This window comes from Saccoglossus kowalevskii, chromosome 17, assembly GCF_978046115.1.
Source record: "Saccoglossus kowalevskii chromosome 17, keSacKowa6.1, whole genome shotgun sequence".
NCBI lineage: Eukaryota > Metazoa > Hemichordata > Enteropneusta > Harrimaniidae > Saccoglossus > Saccoglossus kowalevskii.
The window spans coordinates 31,651,811-31,673,400 of record NC_140657.1 but is presented as its reverse complement, the minus strand read 5'-3'; the positions used below and the strand labels follow the sequence as shown (position 1 = coordinate 31,673,400).

Here is a 21,590-nt window from a genome sequence, read left to right as displayed (position 1 = left end):
TCCCACACGTTCACCAATATTAGGAAAAACACGTTACAGATGTGTAAAACAACATACAATTAGAAAGACCATAAAAACAACTTACTATCATCTTTCTGACAAAACTTTTGCCAGTTAACCGTTCTTGATGTGGCAATATCGGCACAGGATTTCAGATGTTCAATCTAAAATAAAATAAAAACAACAATTATTTTCCTATATTCACATTATTCAAACACTGAAATGTTCACACTGACAGCACAGCTTTCAGATTGAGTGGCATACATGTACCAGTAATGTTATGTTTCTCCATACCACCTTGTTCACATAAAGATTACTTACCAGACTTATCAAGGTGTCATAAGCCAGACTGAGTGGCATACCAGTAATGTTATGTTTCTCCATACCACCTTGTTCACATATAGATCTAATAGAAAGAAATACATTTACAGTTAAAATCAAAGTACATTAAATGTACTTATTAAACACACCATGTAAACACTATTTCTGCATTTAACATTCAACCCCTTCCTCGTCAGAAAAGAAGTTCAAAAAATCTGTGGAAACAATTAAGGTGTGCCTGCTACATACTGAAAGACGTGCACTGACTTTTTATATGCATTTATATATATATATATATTGCTGTCTATCTGAGATATATTTCTCCCTATTTCATTTGGAATCAGAACACCAATGAATGATGTATGAAATGAACAAATCTAAGGTACTTTAATCTCGCTCACCTGATTTCCTTGACATGTGATTCAAGAGAATGAAGATCTCTTAGTTGTCTGTACTTGTCTTTTGATCCACAGATGAACAGCAGTAATTTACGGACTTGACGTCTCACAAATGGAGTCTGCTGAGTCAGCATATACTATGTAAACAAGTTAGCAGAAGACAGACATAAGTAATGTAAAATCTCATCCATGACACACACACATACACCCATGACCCCACACATAAACCCATGACACCCACACATAAATCCATGACACACACACATACACCCATGCCCCCCCCCACACACATAAACCCATGACACCCACACATAAATCCATGATACACACACATACACATAAATCCATGACACACACACACACAAACCCATGACACACACATAAATCCATGACACACACACATTAATCTATGACACACACACACATAAATCCATGACACACACACACAAACACATGTCATGCACACAAAAATCCATGACACACACACATAAACCCATGACACACACATAAACACATGACACACACACACACACAAATCCATACACATAAATCCATGACCCACACACACACATAAATCCATGACACACACACATAAATCCATGACACACACACATAAACTTATGACACACACACACAAACACATGACACGCACACATAAATCCATGACACGCACACATAAATCCATGACACATACACACATAAATCCATGACACACACACACATGAACACATGACACACACACACACATAAACCCATGACATACACACATAAATCCATGACACACACACACACATAAATCCATGACACACACACACACATAAATCCATGACACACACTATTAAACCCATGACAGACACACATAAATCCATGACACACACACATAAATCCATGACACACACACATAAATCCATGACACACACACATAAACCCATGACAGACACACACACACATAAATCCATGACACACACACATAAACCCATGACACACACACATAAACCCATGACACACACATATAAACCCATGACACACACACATAAACACATGACACGCACACATAAATCCATGACACGCACACATAAATCCATGACACGCACACATAAATCCATGACACGCACACATAAATCCATGACACGCACACATAAATCCATGACACGCACACATAAATCCATGACACACACACATAAATCCATGACACGCACACATAAATCCATGACATGCACACATAAATCCATGACACACACACAGAAATCCATGACACAATGCGATGGCATGACAGTGGTGCTTAAATGATCGGAGGTTTTTTTCCTTCTTCTTTTCTGACTAAATATTTTACATGCCAAACTTCTGCTATGTTTCCAAACACAGAAGAAATAATCTGGAAACCACCAAACAATACCACAAAAAGCAAAGGAACTGAGAATGCAATCTGGCAACAGAAAGGAATGAGCTAAAATACTAAGAATATAATCGACAACCAGTCTTACCTCACATAGATAGTAAAACCATGCTTGATCAAAGATGGGTGTGGCAACTCCACTATTGGAATCAGCAATCTTTTTAATCTGTAAATAAAGTAAACATATCAAGTGTTCTCATTAATGTCTTCACTACTGTCACCTTGCCACATAATGTCAAAGGTCTCCAAGCTTTATGTGCTTTATATTATGTGCAGTGTTATCATTGAAATGAACATCACATTAAAATAGTAATCCCAATCATTTTTGTCCAGTGAATATTTAGGTGAGATTACACTGTAGTTGGCATCATTACATACAATCAGTCAGCCAACTTCTTAAAACTGTTGGCTGACTAGAATCAGCTGATTACAGTTAGTTGTGTAATTTGGCCTTGTAAACATTGATAGCATGCAATACTCAAGATTTATAGATGACATGCTGATAGTTTGCATACCTGATAGGGTAATCTAAGAACCATTTCTGTTAACAATTGTGGATAAGCTTCAAATACATCACCTGCATGACCCTGCAAAAATACAACGAAACACAAAGAGGAATGTAACATCAGAAAGTGATGTTATAACAACTACTCATATACCATAAAACTAGTCCAATCTGGACAACTAAGTAATACTCTCTGCGTCTATTAATAGGGTGTCAGCAAATGGTGAACTCATTAAAGATGTATTGTCACCTTTCTTGTATTGGAAGTTCTTGACAAACAATATGCATCATGTACAAAATGAAACTATTATTGTATTTGCAAGTTTTCAGCATCTTAGGATGTCAACAAGTCACTGAATAGCACTCAGTATTTTCTGGTTGCTGATTTATAGATGACAAGTCATTGTCAATGACACGTCCCCGTTCCGTTCATATTTGAGTGACATATACATTCAAAGCAGATCATGACCGAAATGCACCTGCATATGTACAACACATTGTGCTAAATCTGAACAAAATCCATCCATGCATGACTGAGATCCGGTTCTGGAATTGTGAAAATACGTGATTTTGATGCATTTTCGGCCTTAAAATGGCCATCATTCCGCTATTGTTAAGCAGATCATAAAACAAATGCACATATCTATTTGTGACATGATGTACCATGTGTGTGTGAAGTTTGAACTTGATCAATCCAGACATGTCTTGGATACGGATCCAGAACTGAATTCTTTAACAAAATGGCCGCCAGTCGGCCATTTCGAACTTGATCCGAAAAAAAAAATGATGTGCATCAAGGTCCTATTATGTTTAATGTATGTACCAAATTTGAATGAAATCCGTCCATGCATAACTGAGATCTGGGTCCGGAATGGTGAAAATGTGCGATTTCAATGCATTTTCGGCCCTAAAGCGGCCCCCATTTGGCTATCGTTAATGAGATCATGAAACAAATGCACATACATATTTGTGACATGATGTACCTTGTGTGTGTGAAGTTTGAACTTGATCAATCCAGACATGTCTCGGATACGGATCCAGAACTGAATTCTTTAAAACAAAATGGCCGCCAGTCGGCTATTTCGAACTTGATCCGAAAAAAAAAATGATGTGCATCAAGGTCCTATTATGTTTAATGTATGTACCAAATTTGAATGAAATCCGTCCATGCATAACTGAGATCTGGGTCCGGAATGGTGAAAATGTGCGATTTCAATGCATTTTCGGCCTTAAAGCGGCCCCCATTTGGCTATCGTTAATGAGATCATGAAACAAATGCACATACATATTTGTGACATGATGTACCATGTGTGTGTGAAGTTTGAACTTGATCAATCCAGACATGTCTCAGATACGGATCCAGAACTGAATTCTTTAAAACAAAATGGCCGCCAGTCGGCTATTTCGAACTTGATCCGAAAAAAAAAATGACGTGCATCAAGGTCCTATTATGTTTAATGTATGTACCAAATTTGAATGAAATCCGTCCATGCATAACTGAGATCCGGGTCCGGAATGGTGAAAATGTGCGATTTCAATGCATTTTCGGCCTTAAAGTGGCCGCCATTTGGCTATCGTTAATGAGATCATGAAACAAATGCACATACATATTTGTGACATGATGTACCTTGTGTGTGTGAAGTTTGAACTCGATCAATCCAAGCATGTCTCAGATACGGATCCAGAACTGAATTCTTTAAAACAAAATGGCCGCCAGTCGGCCATTTCGAACCCGATCCCCAAAAAAAAAATGACGTGCATCAAGGTCCTATTATGTTTAATGTATGTACCAAATTTGAACAAAATCCGTCCATGCATAACTGAGATCCGGGTCCGGAATGATGAAAATGTGCGATTTTGATGCATTTTCGGCCTTAAAATGGCCGCTATTCGGCTATCGTTAATCGGATCATGAAAAAAATGCATGTGCATATGTCCCATATAATGTGTGATGTATGAGTGAAGTTTGAACTTAATCGGTCCATGCATGTTCGAGATACAGGTGATCACGGACGCACGGACGCACGGACGGACGGACGCACACAGGGCAAAACATAAGTCCCCGTTTTCGGACTGCGTCCGAACGGGGACTAATTATACAGTGTATCACAGAATCAAAATTCAACGGAAGCATTTCCAATTGAGATTCGTTTGTACACACAAGACTCTTGATTTGTCCATGGTGAGTAGGTCAATGCAAAAGATGGGAGACTAATAAACCCATCCAACACCATCATTCAGGCCAAATTTTGTTGCATCATTTTGAATACTGTTTTCTATAATTTCTTTCCTAATCTCAACCAAATGGATATACTTTTCATTGGCTACAGTATATAATCAAAATTGTTGAAAAAATTATCCATTTTTGTGTGTGAAAGTTTACAAAAGTTTGGACTTTGGTGATCAAAGAGTTAGTACATCATAAATTCTTGTTACACATAGTTGTCTGTCAGAATTCTACTCACAAGTTTTTTAAACGTGCAGTGTACATATTTTAGTGCATATATAGCAGTAGCAATACCTAGCCTACATCTATTCGATTTAGTATTAGTCAACACTTATGTGAACTTTTTTGGTTCACTGTCAATCTGATTTTTGAGAATAACAGTAAAATAATAAACATAAAACGCCATTTTAGCAGAAGTATGATATACCAAACATGTAACAAGCAGCCTATCGGCTGAGATAGCTCCGCTGTTAGCAATGCACTTTTCAATTAAAAAACTGAAGACATCATTAGAAAATGAACAATATGAATAGTATCAAAGCAATCGGACTTACAGTTTTTAACAAGAAGTCGAAAATATCACTTTTTACCAAAAATTACAAAAATATTCACCAAAATAAATTAATTAGAGAATTGAAGATATCACAAAATGAACAAATCTGAGAGAGGTCCACATGTAGTACCTATATATGTAATATCAAAGCAATCGGACTTGCAGTTTTCAACAAGAAGTCCAAAATATCACTTTTTACCAAAAATGACAAAAATATTCACCAAAATTAGAGAACTGAAGATATCATCACAAAATGAACAAATCTGAGAAAGGTCTACATGTAGTATCTATATATGTAATATCAAAGCAATTGAACTATTGGTTTTTAACAAGAAGTCGAAAATATCACTTTTTACCAAAAATTACAAAAATATTCACCAAAATTAGAGAATTGAAGATATCATCACGAAGTGAACAAATCTGAGAGAGGTCCACATGTAGTACCTATATATGTAATATCAAAGCAATTGCACTTGCGGTTTTTAACAAGAAGTCGAAAATATCACTTTTTACCAAAAATGACAAAAATATTCACCAAAATTAGAAAATTGAAGATATCAACATGAAATGAACAAACCTAAGAGAGGTCTACCCAAGGTACATATACACCAAGTATCAAAGCATTCAGGCTTGTAGTTTTCAAGAAGAAGTCGAAAAAGTAAAACATTGACACGGACGACGACGACGGACAATCACTGATACTGACAATCATATGATAAGCTCCGCTCGACAAAGTCGACAGCGAAGCTAAAAATATAGAAAATGATGTGTAGTGTTCTACCATAAACTGGGGACAATTGTGAAAAACAAAGTTGGTATATATCTGTAGCTTACCTTGACATACTGTCTGAGAAAGAATGGTGACATATCAGGAGGTGGAGTCAGAGGATGGGGCTTCAACAGATTAGTCCCAACAGATATGTTCTCCTGTTGGATAAAAATAAATTACCGATAGAAATAACAATGCACATCATAATTACAGTGCAATTACAGTACATTGTAAGTATTGACTTTAGTTTTTGATGATAGATCTAGGAAGATGACCTACTTCTTCAACCTGTGTTTCTTTCCAGTGATCCAGGAGTGATTTCAGAATAAGTAAACAATAGTCTACAGCTCCACAGCTCAGCAAGGCAGACGCAGTGGCATTAGACACAAGAGATGATGACTGTAAAATCAAATAATCGTCAGAATTAATGTAAACACTTTTAAAAATCACAACATTTTGTAGAAGTGAACATTTCACAAGGGTATTTGAGACAGGGACTAATTTTTGCAAAAATTTGAGTGAAATTTACCAAAACAGGTCACCATAAATTAGTTGTTATCCTATTTTTCTACCACTGTGACATTTTAAGAACTACATGTACTTTAGGAACAATATACTAACAAGAGTCAGTAAAATCTGCTATAGTGCTGAAAAAGCAGGACAATAAAACCGAGCAGCGGGGAATAAAAAAGCACAACATGGAGAATAAAAAAAATAAATAAATAAAAAAAAACACTTGAACCCGAAACATCTGTTTTTTATTCCCCATATTAGCGTTATTGTATTCCCTGCTGGTCAGTTTTATTGTTCTACATGTATTTATTTGATACATCAAAATACATGCTTTATGTAATGGTGTTATATAATGTATGCCACCTGATCACCTGATTGTATTGGTATGTCAAAAGTAGTGCGGTTGGTGTAACTATAAACAATCAGTCAATCATGAAAGCACTCATTTCTTTGAGTTCATGTGTTCCAAACCTTATAGTGTTATGTATACTCACTTCATTAGTCTTTGATCCTGACTTAGTTCTTGACATGAAAACACTAAGTAATCTCATAATTATCAACTGTACTTCATGTCTGGACGTTCTATTGGCTACATCACTGAAATCTTGTTTGGACATATCTAACTCTGAAAGTGTACACTGAAGTAGATGATCCAAAGCAGCTCTGTCCTTTTCTTCATCCCCGTCTAGATCAGAACTCAGCATCAGAATAACCTACCAACAAGTACACAATACATCATGCTTGATATTATGAAATTATTATCAAAGGTCTTTTTGCACTTTAAAGTCAAACTTGCATTTCTCCAACTGATCAGTTTGTCGATCGCTTGTGAAATGTGTGAATTACGGCAACATTTTGAGAAATGGTGCCAATGTATTGCTATAACCAGAAATAGATTAATGACTTCAAACTGATGTTAAAAGTCCCGGTATGCAAATAAGATCAGACACACTAATAAAATTGGGAGGCACACACACAAATAATGTTCTATTACAGAAATAATCAATATCAGATTTATTAAACTTGTGTCTTATTTTACTAAAATTAATACATTCGTTAATAAATTTTATATCATGGGTCACTCATTAGATATACATGTTTTGAAAGTGACACCATAATCTTATATAAATATAAACCACATTCCAACATCATCATTTGTTCAATAAGAGAGACTGCAACAAAGTATCAAGTCAATATAGTTTCAGGTTGCTGTAAATATATTAGTCTGTTGTAGTAATAGTTGATACCATGCTTACCTGCATGAATGGTATAGTTCTGACACCACCAACATCTCTTAACTCAGGTAGATATTGTAAGAGTTTCTGTTTATACCATGCTTACCTGCATGAATGGTATAGCTCTGACACCACCAACATCTCTTAACTCAGGTAAGTATTGTAAGAGTTTCTGTTTATACCATGCTTACCTGCATGAATGGTATACCGGTAGCTCTGACACCACCAACATCTCTTAACTCAGGTAAGTATTGTAAGAGTTTCTGTTTATACCATGCTTACCTGCATGAATGGTATAGCTCTGACACCACCAACATCTCTTAACTCAGGTAAGTATTGTAAGAGTTTCTCTAATAACATAAGTCTCAGTGTATGTAATCGATAACTTGTGTCAATATCATTATCGGTTTCAGACATGTCACATATTTCAGTATGTCCCATTGATGTACTGGGCATTCCACCGCTGCTTGCAATACTACCTGGACCAGTCACTGGTGCTTCTGGTATCGCATCACCATAGGCACTGCTACGACCACTCACTAAAATAGTAAAGTACATTTCAATTAAATACCAGAATACACCCCCCGTCCCAATGTAGCCATGTAATTGTATATGCCAGATAACAATACATACCCTGAATGGGGGAGGGTACACTAGAGGTGAGGGGCAGGGTTAGGATTAAAGTTAGGGTCAAGTGAGTCTAAGGAAATCTACCCTATTTTGCCACCAGGTAATGCTAAAAAGGGGTGCATTATAAATGAAGATCATGACAAAATCTTGAAACATAAAGTGCCTGTGAAATGGCTGCTATTTTCATGCTTAAAATTATCCATTGATGCATAAATATTATTAATTTTTATGTTGCCGATACGTGTAAATAAGACAAATTTCTTCTGCAGTTTTCTCGTCTTTGACTAAATTTGCACTTATGTACTTGTTCGTCAAGGAAGAATGGACCATAATGAACACATAGTATCAATTTTTGTTGCATGGGATTGAGTTAGATGTGAAATATGTTCGTTTTGGTGTAGCTGGTCACGGTGATAGTCACCGACACACGTTTGTACACTGTCGCTGGACAAAATAGAATTTCACGTCGGAATTATCTCGTTATTTAGCAGGTTACTAGGCACGTCACTACACTGTTTTATTTCATCGATCCTCTGAGTAAAACTTTCAAAATTAAAATAAAAGAGAACATATTTTGACATTCTAAACATTAGACTATAGTGATCACTATAAAATAATTAAACAAGCAGCCTATCGGCTGAGATAGCTCCGCTGTTAGTAATGCACATTTCAATTAAAGAACTGAAGACATCATTAGAAAATGAACAATATGAATAGTATCAAAGCAATCGGACTTACAGTTTTTAACAAGAAGTCGAAAATATCACTTTTTACCAAAAATGACAAAAATATTCACCAAAATTAGAGAACTGAATATATCATCACAAAATGAACAAATCTGAGAAAGGTCTACATGTAGTATCTATATATGTAATATCAAAGCAATTGAACTATTGGTTTTTAACAAGAAGTCGAAAATATCACTTTTTACCAAAAATTACAAAAATATTCACCAAAATTAGAGAATTAAAGATATCATAATGAAATGAACAAATCTGAGAGAGGTCCACATGTAGTACCTATATATGTAATATCAAAGCAATCAGACTTGCGGTTTTTAACAAGAAGTCGAAAATATCACTTTTTACCAAAAATGACAAAAATATTCACCAAAAATAGAGAATTGAAGATATCATCATGAAATGAACAAATCTGAGAGAGGTCCACATGTAGTACCTATATATGTAGTATCAAAGCAATTGGACTTGCGGTTTTTAACAAGAAGTTGAAAATATCACTTTTTACCAAAAATGACAAAAATATTCACCAAAATTAGAGAATTAAAGATATCATTACAAAATGAACAAATCTGAGAGAGGTCCACATATAGTACCTATATATGTAATATCAAAGCAATTGGACTTGCGGTTTTTAACAAGAATTTGAAAATATCACTTTTTACCAAAAATGACAAAAATATTCACCAAAATTAGAGAATTGAAGATATCATCACGAAATGAACAAATCTGAGAGAGATCTACCCAAGGTACATATACACCAAGTATCAAAGCATTCAGGCTTGTAGTTTTCAAGAAGAAGTCGAAAAAGTAAAACACTGACACGGACGACGACGACGGCGGACAATCACTCATATGATAAGCTCCGCTCGACAAAGTCGACAGCGGAGCTAAAAAAACTACAAATCACAGTTACTAAATAAATGACAGCCACATGGAAATAAATTGAAATTTTGTTGAAATAGGTGAACGCGTCGGGTCACGACGAGGGCAAGTGCGTTAAAAGCGGCGTTTAATTGGATAACAAAAATAATCGAGATCGACACACATACAGATAAATTCAGAGTGGATTCGAGTTAGCGTGATCCATGGCGTGATTGAAAAATGTATATGGTTTAAAAGTATACTGAATGACCAGTGTTATTACGGATCAGGGGTATGACTTCCTCTCACATTTTGGCATTTGGTGGCACACTTTCGGCGAGAGTCGGAAATCCGGAAACAGTCGACCGTTTCAGGATAGGTGGGCGTGGTTACAACACGAGAAATATCCCAAATTTACTTGGATACGAGTAATCATTTTTCGCAAAAAAATCAATAACTGCCCATTTCAGTGGGACACAGATGTAAAATGGGAAACGTGAGGGTGGGCATTGCACAGGCACTTAACTGAGGCAAATCATGCCACACAGTGTAATCAAAGAAAAGAAAAACATCCTCCAACCCTATTTATACAAATGATAAATTGACAAAACTACAAATTTTAGTAATCCTACAAGTCATAATCAGAAAATGTTGATAAATTGTACTTCAATTACATAAAAGAAACTTTCAAATTTAACCATGACGATGAAATGTTACATTAATGGAGCTGCATGCTATACCAAAACTGTGGGGAAAACACTGAGGCTATCATTTTATTTAACGTATCAATGATTTCACTACTATATTTATTTTCATATTTTTGCTGTCATGGCAACACTCATTCAGCCATCTTTATACATATATCAGCTTATTGCAGTGCCTGAAGCTCATGAATATTCATCTCAATGAAATCGCACACGTTTCCTACACAATCTCAAATTTAAAATCTTTTACAGAAAGCATTTTTTTTCTCTCTGCCAACTTACCACTCTCGTGTTCACCAGAATCAACCACACTGCCACCACTTTCAGATCCAGCACTACCACCCTGTTCTGCCGGTGATGTTCGTAGTGTAGAGCCATCAGTAGCTGCAGTACTACCTTCATCATCACTGGCTGCAGCTACCAAAAACAATTCAAATCAAATCAAAGAAGAAAAGAGAAAAAAGATAGAATGTGATATTAAGGAAAATAGTATCAGCTCTGAATATAAAATAGAAATAAATATTGGAATGAAGAGCTACAATGTATGGATGTGACTTCATGAAAGACACCATCAATTCAGGTTTCACACCACAATTAGGATTTGTCTCAATACACAAGGTCATTGTAATGTTCTCTATTTTGAACAATTTTTTTACAAAGGATTACATGCTTGAATTTAAAACTGTTTTAGTTAATACAAAAGCAAAATGTGCAAGGTTTGTGAGTGGAGTTTTAGTGAAATGACAGACTGATTCATTTAAAGTGACTGTGATGTTGTTTACTATTTAATTTTGTGAAATTTTGGGTAATTAATTCACTGGTTGTGTGTGTAAAATATTCCTACTTTTCAACTTTTTACAATGTCATCTATAGGGACTTTAATTGTATTACAATTTATAATACTCCTACCCCCTCCCAAGAATAATTGATTGTCCTCTTTACAAGAAACACTGCCACCACCTTTGGGCCATCCAATTACATTTAAGGGTGGCCAGATGAAGTATACAAATACATCATATATATATATATTGGAATGGTCAGAATAGAAAAAATTACAGATGCATGTTCCTGGCATAAATTTTAAAGATGCCAGTCACAGGACCAGAAACTAGTAATTTTGTTTGGCCTAAATAAAAACAATTACTGGGCAGCACAAGAGAATGACTTAACCCTCACCCGAGGCGGTAGTATCGGAGAATGTACCAGCTTCAAGAGAAGAAGAACTTCGACCTTGTCCATCAAGAGACAGTCCCTGTAGTCCAAGTCCTGACCCACCTCTTCCTGGTTGTTCTTGTAAACTCAATGCTATGGCTAACTCGACCATAGTTTCATCATCGGCATCTGGCGGGATATCCAGCATTGGTGGGAATCCACCGCCACTGCCAAGTAAGGCTTCTAGAGAACTCGGATTAGGATTACCACTAACATGACCAGGTTCAGAAGATTCCATTTCCATTGGCACATGCTGTTCCTTTAAAAAAGGATCAAAAAGAGAATTTTAGCAGTCTCTCTACACACCCCCCAAACAAATTTGAAAGATTAGATGATGAATATGCAAACATTACATCCCAAATGAAGGAAACAGCAAATCAGTAAACTACTTCAATAGAATTACTAATTTATATGAAATCCAGGAAAAACACCTTTTACTGTAAATTACTTTATTTTCACTTGAAATTTATTTTTGCTGAAGGAAGAATCAGCAAAAATAAAATCCAGTGAATACCTTTTTTCTTATATTTTACAATTAAACCAACTGAAAATAAACGGCTGACACATCATTTCAGGGGAAATAATTCTTGCAAATATAAATTATTTTACAGTTAAGTATTATACAGGATTGTTAACAGATTTTCCCCAGGTTTATTGTAATATGTTTAACAATATTAAACTGTTTCAATTTATTTTTAATAAGAAAAGATTGCGTCTAGCCATTCCATATGGAGAACTGAATTTTGTGAAGTGTTGTTCAAATACAAATGCCCCTCAAATCATTGCATCATGAAAAATTAGTAGCAAAGAATGCAATGAAAATGTTATAAAAACTTGACAAATGAAGATAACCTACCACAACTTCAAACTGTGAATCACTGTCTTGTACCTGTGATGGATCCAATACGCCACTATTCTCAACAACAGATGCATGATGGGTAGTTTTCTCATCACCCTCTTCTTCATCCGCACCAGTACCAGGACCAGACGGTGTACTGCAGCGTGGTGGAGATGGAATTACCACTCTACGTCTTCTATGTCTGGGACGCAACACTCTGATCAAAGCTTGTTTAGCTGAGAAACTCACAGCTTGATTCTACAGGATAATGAGAATGAATGATGAATTTTACTAAATTGTACCTTTCTATTACTCTAATTTTCATCAAATATCAACTAGACGATAATATTAGCCAATAGTTCAAATTAAATATTTTACTTACCTCACAGAGAAGAAACTGAACATACAACTTTGTTGCCAGGTTAACATTGTCTAAATCACATGATGCAAAGGAGTGGATAATCTCTATTAGAGCTGCGACAGTAGCTTCAACATGAGTCAACCCTGAAATAAAAAGTCACTAAAGTTTAAATTTCATGAGAGATGCATTTTTTGCAAGAATAAAATTTCAGATGTTTCAGTTAGAGAAATGAAATTCTCACCAAGTGCCAATTTAATCAAAGACGCAGCAATTGACAACTGATGAAATACACACAAAGTACCAACCTAATCAAATTCTCAACAACTGCCAACCAATCAATGCAATGATTCAACTTTGGGTGAGACAATTTTTTGTGTCAACTCAACAAATTGCTATACAAGGCTTTTTCAATCTTTTGACAGGGGTGCACCATTAACAATACAATTTTGTTTACATTTTTCAAAACTGTCAGTATATCAACAAGGTCTAAGATGAAAATCAGTTACAGAATCTTAATTTGGAAAATAATAGTGAAGAAAAATGTACCTGGCAAGCAGACTGCTCCAAGGAATGAATTTGATGGCTTAGTTGAATGTAAATGCCAGAATGCATCGGTTAGCTGCACAACAAAGTGCTGAGACTCCGTACTATCCAAGTCAGTAAATTTCTTGACTGGAGTCACCACTGATGATGTTTTATCTTCAGTTTCCAAGTCGGTCACTTCCAACACTGAAAAAAACAAAAATATGAAATTAATTAATGATATCAGTAATGACTAGTGAATGGCAAGTAGGACGGAGGTAACTATTAATCGCTATGTTGTTCCACTGGTCCAGGATTCCGTTACAAAGGCACATGACTAAGTGACGTAATTTGAAAACATTTTAATATTCATTTTCCATAATCAAGTCTTCTATACTGCAATAACAAAATGCCCATACAGCCTGCCTGCCTGCCTGCTAATATATATTTGAGATGGTTCTCAGATTTGTGTAACCAAAGAAACAGTTTTTATATTCATGCAACTTTTGAGATCAAAAGAACAACTCTGCTTTATATATAGGACGAACATGAGCTGAAGTGCTGATGTCACATAAAAAAAAGAAAAGTAAATGTAGAACAAAGAATGTGATGAACCAATCAGAATGCTGGAACTGTTACTAGTTACCGCCCTCTAGTGGCTTGGTATGTAATGACATGTGCAGTAGGAACCACCCAGTTCACACCTCACCTCACCTCACTCCATTTAATAAACTCTGAATGGCAAACATTGTTGTATAACCCTGTACATAATTATGAAACTATAATAACTAACAACAATTCCCATAATCAAAGAAAGCTTAGAAAGAACTCCCGTGTGCTGAGAGTTTTGGAGACACATTAAAAATTAATTCAAAATTACTTATACTTGAGATATTGATGGAATAGCTGAAAACTAAATATGCAAATAAGGTAACTAATATGAACAGATTTAAGTGTAAAACTAAAGGTCTGCACAATGTACCAAGTTTCATTGAAATGTGATTAGAACCAAAAAAATATTAATTATTATGCTAATTAGAGAATTAATATGAACAGATTTTAACCCAAAATTAATCAGACTGTCTATTGTCCTAGAGCATTTATGTACCAAGTTTTATTCAAATGGGATGATCAATACTTGAGATATCAGTATTAAATAATTATGTTAATTAGGTGATAAAGAAGCATAAATATTTACCAAAAACTAATATGGTGCATAGTCTGAGGTTCATTGAAATGTGATGGGTACTCTTTAAAAGTTTCATTGAAATCCAATGAGTGGTTTTTAGACATCAGTGCAACAGCCATAGAACAGCAAAAAAATAACTACTTATGCAAATTAGGTAATTACTGTGGAATACTTTATTTTCGCTGGAATTAATTTTCGCTGAAAAGGCTTTTTGGGCGTTCTTTATGGAATTTATTTTCACTGATTTTTGATGAGTTGAATGTGAAATATAGGAAAAAAAGTATATTCGCTGGATTTTATTTTCACAGAATCATCCCTTCAGCGAAAATAGCGAAAATAAATTCCAAGCGAAAATAAAGTATTCTACAGTAATAATAATAATAACAACCTTTATTGATATCGTATCCCTTCTGGGATCTAGATTAGAATACAATAAGGATATAAGGAACAATAAAATACATAAGTAATAATAATAATAAAAAAGAAATAAATAGTAATACTGTGAAAATATTATTATATAAATATTTTTATGGTGTTATTTTGAGGCAGCTGGTAAATTGCTTTTCATGAAATTCTCTCTTTTATTGAAACAGTCACTGATAAACTTGGCAATTGCTTGGACGGTTTCAGAATTTTTGTTATTGAGAAGTGCTTTCAGATTACCGGATAAGTTTACGTTTTCAAACAAAGCATCTCTTTCAAATTTGTACTGGTTACAATTGAAGAGGAAGTGTTCTTCATCTTCAATTTCATTGGAGTCACAGACAGGGCATGTTCTATTTAAGACATCTATGTTGTGATAACGCCTAACTTCAATCTGAAGTATGTGGGCACTTATCCTCAGTTTAGTCATAGATGATCTGTGAATGGGGTTTTTAATAATTTCAAGGTATTTTTCAAGTGCAAAATCAGTTTTCAGCTGTCTGTAGGTACGAAGTTTATTTTTGTGATTAGTGCCTTTATTGTCATTATGCATTGTTTCTGTGCAGTGTTTCTCAAACATATTTTTTAGTTTTTTTGTAGCTAATGGGATAATACTGGTTTTTTCGCAAACATCACTAATTTCCAAAAGGTTCAGTAATTTTTTTATGCCTGTGGTCCAATTACTGACGTTTTCTTTGTCCAAATTGGTGCCAAGTTTGTAGGCCTCAGAGATCAGAGTGGTTTCATCCATATGTTTTATTTTCAGCCAGTAGTTAATCATACGTTTGATGCTTGAGATGATAAGTGGATATCTTCCCAGTTCAAGTAAACATGCCAAGTTTGTGGCTTTACAGTTTACTTGTAGTAGGTACTTACACATTTTGTGATGTAATTTTTCCATAGGCAAGGATTATTTAAACAAGTCTGTTGAGTGCATATTAATAATATCGCTTGCCCAGATTTCGCTACAGTAGAGTAAAATTGGTTTGACCATAGCATCAAACAATTTCAGATGTGTTTTGATTGGAATATTTGGGTCTGCATAGAGTAATTGTTTTAGTTTAAAAAGTGCCTTCATTGCTCTGTGACTAAGGTCTTCTTGAGCTCTGTTCAGTTTACCAGTAGCATTGATTTTAACACCAAGGTAGGAGTATGATGAGACGTTTTCCAATTTTTGGCTATTGATTTGAAATCTGAACTTACTTAATATTTTACCTTGCTTGTTGAAAATGATAATCTTTGATTTTGACACATTGATATCTAGTTTCCATTGTTTGCAGTATGTTTCCACTGTGCGTATTGCATTTTGCAGACCATTTTTAGATTGTGATAGGAGGAGGAGGTCATCCGCATACATCAAACATGACAAATGATTGTTTACAAGTAAAGGGGGTTCATTATTGAATGATTCTATCTGGCATTTGATATCATTAATGAAAAGATTGAAAAGGAGTGGGCTTAAACCATCTCCCTGTCTGATACCCCTTTGAACTGGAAAGCTAGCAGTCAAACCACCTTTTAGTTTAACACAGCCAGTGGCATTCTGATAAATAGATTTAATTATGTTGTGAAATTTTCCTGAGATTTTGTTTTTGTGAAGTTTATATAAAAGACCGAGGTGCCAAATGGAATCAAACGCCTTCTTAAAGTCGATGAAACATGCAAATAAATAGTTTCCTTTATTAAGATATTTTGTTATTAGCTGTTTGAGAACAAAGATATGGTCCGCTGTGCTGAATTTTGGAAGAAAACCAATTTGCTCTTTAATTATGATATTATTGCTTTTTACATGTTTGGTCAACCTTTGTTTCAATACGGCTGTGAAGAGCTTGCTAAGACTGTTTAGGAGAGTTATCCCTCTGTAGTTGCCTGGATCAGATTTTTCCCCTTTTTTAAATATTGGAGTGATAATGCCCAAATTCCAAGAGCTAGGGAAATGGCCACTCGTTAGGATGAGATTGAACATTTTTTGTAGAGGTTTGATGAGCACATTTCTCCCTGTTTTAATCATCTCATTTCTAATATTATCAATGCCTGGAGATTTTTTATTTTTCAAGTTGCTAATTGCAGTTTGTATTTCTAACTGTGAAATATTTTGGTCTAGCTCAGTAATAGGTTTAATTTCCTTTTCAAGCTTAGCAATCTCTTCGTTTAAAGTGCTTTCATCAGTATTATTTATTGCATTTAATTGTCTGAAATGTTCATACCATTTTTGGTCTTCAATGTTTTCACTGTCATTATTAATTTGACCATTTCTAAGCTCCTTGATCAAATTCCAATATTCCTTTGGAGAAGAATTACCCACCTCTTCAAGTTTATTTAGTATATTTTTTTTATAGTTTCTTTTCGTTTTCTTAACCATTTGTTTGTATTTCTTTTTCAGACTATAGCAGTTGTTTCTCAGATCATTATTGTATGGGTCCGAACTTAATTTCCTGGATATTTTCTGGACATCTTTTTTAAGATTGCCAAGATCATTGGAGTACCATTTTGGTTTAATTTTTTGATGTTTTTTGTTTTTTCTAATAAAGTTTTTTTTAAGACTTTTACCAGCTGCCTCATGGTAAATATTTGAGAGTAAATGTTCTGCTTCATCAACTGCCTGTTGTGTGTCATCAAAGTTTGCATTGGAGAAATTATTGATTAGCTTACAAATCTCTTTGCTGTGTAAAGCATCATTATAAAGAAGTTTGGAATTATCATGCCAAGAATAAAAGTATTTCGGGCCATGAATTGTAGTATAATTATTTTGATTAGTTTTAGCAGTTTCACAATTCGTTACAGCATTTGTTTGAAGAAGAAAAGACATTTGACAGTGATCCGAAAGTGTCAAATTAAGTGGATGTATTTGAAAAAAGGAAATGTGTTTAAATAAGTTGCTACTAACAATACTATAATCTACAATACTACGTCCTTTGCTTTGATAGCAGGTAAATTTGCCAGTGAGGTCCCCTATGCACCTTCCATTTAGTATAATTAGGTCTGCACCAATACACAGTTCTATCAGTTGGTTACCATACTGGTTTTTAACTGTTAGATCTTGTGTTGTTCTTTCTCTGTATGGGTTTTTAGTATTTCCAGACTGCTGGTAAATAGGGTTGTCGAAAGATGCCACACAATTATTTATCCCAAAATTAATCAGGTCTCTGCATAGTCCTAGAAAAAAATGTCGCAAGTCTCAATGAAATGTGATGATTAGTATTTGAGATATCAGGTCAAAAGCTGAAAATTAACTAATTATGCTAATAAAGTGATTAATATGCACAAATATTTTACCCAAAAACTAATTAGGTCTCTGCACAGTCCTCAAGTAACTATGTACCAAGTTTCATTGAAACATGATCATTACTACTCGAAATATCAAAAGCTGAAAATTAATTAATTATGCAAATTAGGTAATTAATATGTACTGATATTACCCTAAAAACTATCAGGTCTGTGCAGTGTCATATGACACCTATGTATCAAGTTTTATTGAAATGTTATGATTAGTACTTGAGATATCAGTGGAAAAGCCGAAAATTTATTAATCATTATGTAAATTAGGTAATTAATAATATTAACAGATTTTTACCCAAAACTAATCAAACCTGCGCATTAGTTCAGAGCATCCATGTGCCAAGTTTCATTGAAATCCAATGAGTGGTTCTTCAAAAATCAGTGGAACAGTCATAGAACAGCTTAAAATCAGTTAATTATCATGCAAATTAGGTAATTAATATTCATAGATTTTTACCCAAAACTAATCAAATCTGTGCACTAGTTCAGAGCATCAATGTGCCAAATTTCATCAAAATCCAATTAATAGTTCTTCAGATATCAGTGGAAGAGTTTTGAAACAGCTAAAAATCAGCTAATTATCATGCAAATTAGGTAATTAATATGCATAAATTTTTACCAAAACCTAATCATCTCTGCGCATTATCCCAGAGTATCTATTTACCAAGTTTTACCAAAATTTGATTAGTGGTTCTTGAGATAACGGTGGAACAAAAAAAGTGACATACATACATACATACATACATACATACATACAGACATACAGACAGACATAGACACACGGGAGTCAAAAAAATACCACTTCACATTCAGTGGGATTTTTAAGAATGAAATGGGATAAAAGTAAAGAATGGTGGTGAACTGTACCTGTATCCATTGTAACTGTACTTTCTCCAGTCAATGTAGTGTCTCGGTTATCAGCAAAACGAACTAAATTAGATGGTCTGGAAACAGCCACAGATCGAGCAGTTACCACTAACCTCTGATACGCTTCAGCATCAAGCTCACTCTTGTCATCTTTATCTTTACACTTCTGTATGCTTGTTAAACACTGTACGACATGCGCTAATTGGGCTTGATCCTAAACAGAAGTGTAAACATAGCGTAACTATTATAACCTTGTCTAGATAAACCTTTAGCACGAAATGATACATCCAACCTAACAATGTAGGGTCTTTTCTTTGCATGGCAAATGGTCCTCAAAGAATGCAATGGTATATCTAAACATTTTGCATGAAAAATACTGGCTAAAATGTAGGTGGGAACAATTCTGACTAAAAATGGACAACAATAAAATCATAATTACATAAAAAAAATAGTGAAACTACTTGATTTGTGAACTATACTATGATTTTTTACAAAACTGAAGTCATAATGATTACAAATTTAATGAGATAATGATTAAATCATGGATGGGAGCAGGGGTGTTGTGTGATTCACAGAACTTTTAGTTCTGTAGAGATGTATGGGCCAAAGGTCCAATATCAGGTGGAGCAGGCCATGACTCAGTATATAAGCTCCTCCTAAACTAAATAACTGTATGCTCTCCAATAAACCTTGAAACAAAGTGCATTATGGTCTTAGGGAGATAAAATAAAACCCTGAAGATGGAGGTTATTAATTTCAAAAATAAAATGGTCACCAATCAGCCATTTTGAATTGGATCAAATGAATGCTGATAAATTTCAAAGGTCGTATTTTGTAAGCAGTTCAAAATTATTAATCATTCATTTGCATACTTTTCATTTGCATAAGCTTCGTTCGTTTGTTTCATTTCTCCACTGCGCATGACTATTGCAGCCCATTTTCCTTATTCTGTTTAAATACACTGTTTACATCGCAGTTCGTGCCCAGTCATTTCTGTTCGGGTTATTTTCATTTTACTTTCTCGCTATGCCAAGAAGTAAGCGTCGCTCAACATGCTCTGGCTGCCAGCTCGATGTGAAAGCCCACACTTGGGGCAAGCACGGAAAATTCTGCACCGGCCCACCGCCGGAGGAAGAGAATCGCTATTCATCGAACAGCTCAACTGCCGTTCCTTAGCCGTTTCCTTCCACCTCAAAGCGCCGACGTCACTCGCCCACAGTTTCACATGCGGAACAACACGGATATTTTGAGGAGTTTTCAGACGAGGATGAAGACGACCAAGCTGAACTAGCTATTTTGCAGCGCCGGAAACAATCCTTGTTGGCTAGAATTGCGAAGCAAAAATTACAGGCGGAAATCTCTCAGATAGAACTGGAATTCAAAAGTTGTTCCTTGAACGGACAACCACCAACCACAGGCCTATCATCCACGTGCCAACCAAATCTTGGACATTTCACTAGCGGAACTGCGCAAAATGACGAATCTCCAATCGCAGGTTGATCACGAGTTGTCACCATACTTCGACGCCATTATTCGCGAGAGTCTTGTTAATTCCCCCGGGCGTCATGCCGAGAGAAAGTTGCCCGGTTTGAAATCTCCAGAACAGTTTGTTCCATCATTCTTTTCTTCACATGAACTGAAATACGACGATTTATCACTTGAACAATTTCTACAGGGCTACACGCTCTTACTGCAGGACCCATCCATGCCCAAAGCAGAACAAAAGGGCCGGTTACGTCTCCTGCACGATTTGTTTCTTAAACTACCATTGTACAAATGGCCCATTGTCCGGAGCTATCACGCGGCAGTGGCTCGTTTAATCGATGATAACAGACGTACATAGGACAGCGATTACTCAGACGTGAAAGAACTGTTTTTTGATTTCTCAGCCGACAAGTTGAAATCAGTCACCAAGAAACGGACGACGAGCAACGGCAACAGAAATACCTCCAACCCAGACGGTTCGCCTGTGTTAGTGTGTACAGCTTTCAATGAGAAAGGCTCTTGCTCATTTGATCCATGCAAATTTGCAATTATTGCTATGTTA

General features: G+C 35.3%; 1 protein-coding gene across 1 annotated transcript in view; it reads right to left on the bottom strand.

Annotated features, from left to right (window-relative positions):
- LOC100366591 (E3 ubiquitin-protein ligase UBR4) overlaps positions 1–21,590 on the bottom strand; it is an 86,536-nt gene that overhangs the window by 39,929 nt on the left and 25,017 nt on the right. Inside the window, exons 31-45 of the mRNA XM_085491994.1 lie at positions 19,544–19,757; positions 13,810–13,992; positions 13,285–13,406; positions 12,921–13,160; positions 12,029–12,323; positions 11,135–11,269; positions 8,200–8,456; positions 7,177–7,395; positions 6,449–6,568; positions 6,235–6,327; positions 2,631–2,702; positions 2,204–2,281; positions 723–856; positions 322–406; positions 86–164 (exon numbers count right to left, since the gene is read on the bottom strand). Coding sequence (XP_085348120.1) covers positions 86–164; positions 322–406; positions 723–856; positions 2,204–2,281; positions 2,631–2,702; positions 6,235–6,327; positions 6,449–6,568; positions 7,177–7,395; positions 8,200–8,456; positions 11,135–11,269; positions 12,029–12,323; positions 12,921–13,160; positions 13,285–13,406; positions 13,810–13,992; positions 19,544–19,757 — 2,326 coding nt within the window. The remainder of the gene's footprint in view (positions 1–85; positions 165–321; positions 407–722; positions 857–2,203; positions 2,282–2,630; positions 2,703–6,234; positions 6,328–6,448; positions 6,569–7,176; positions 7,396–8,199; positions 8,457–11,134; positions 11,270–12,028; positions 12,324–12,920; positions 13,161–13,284; positions 13,407–13,809; positions 13,993–19,543; positions 19,758–21,590) is intronic.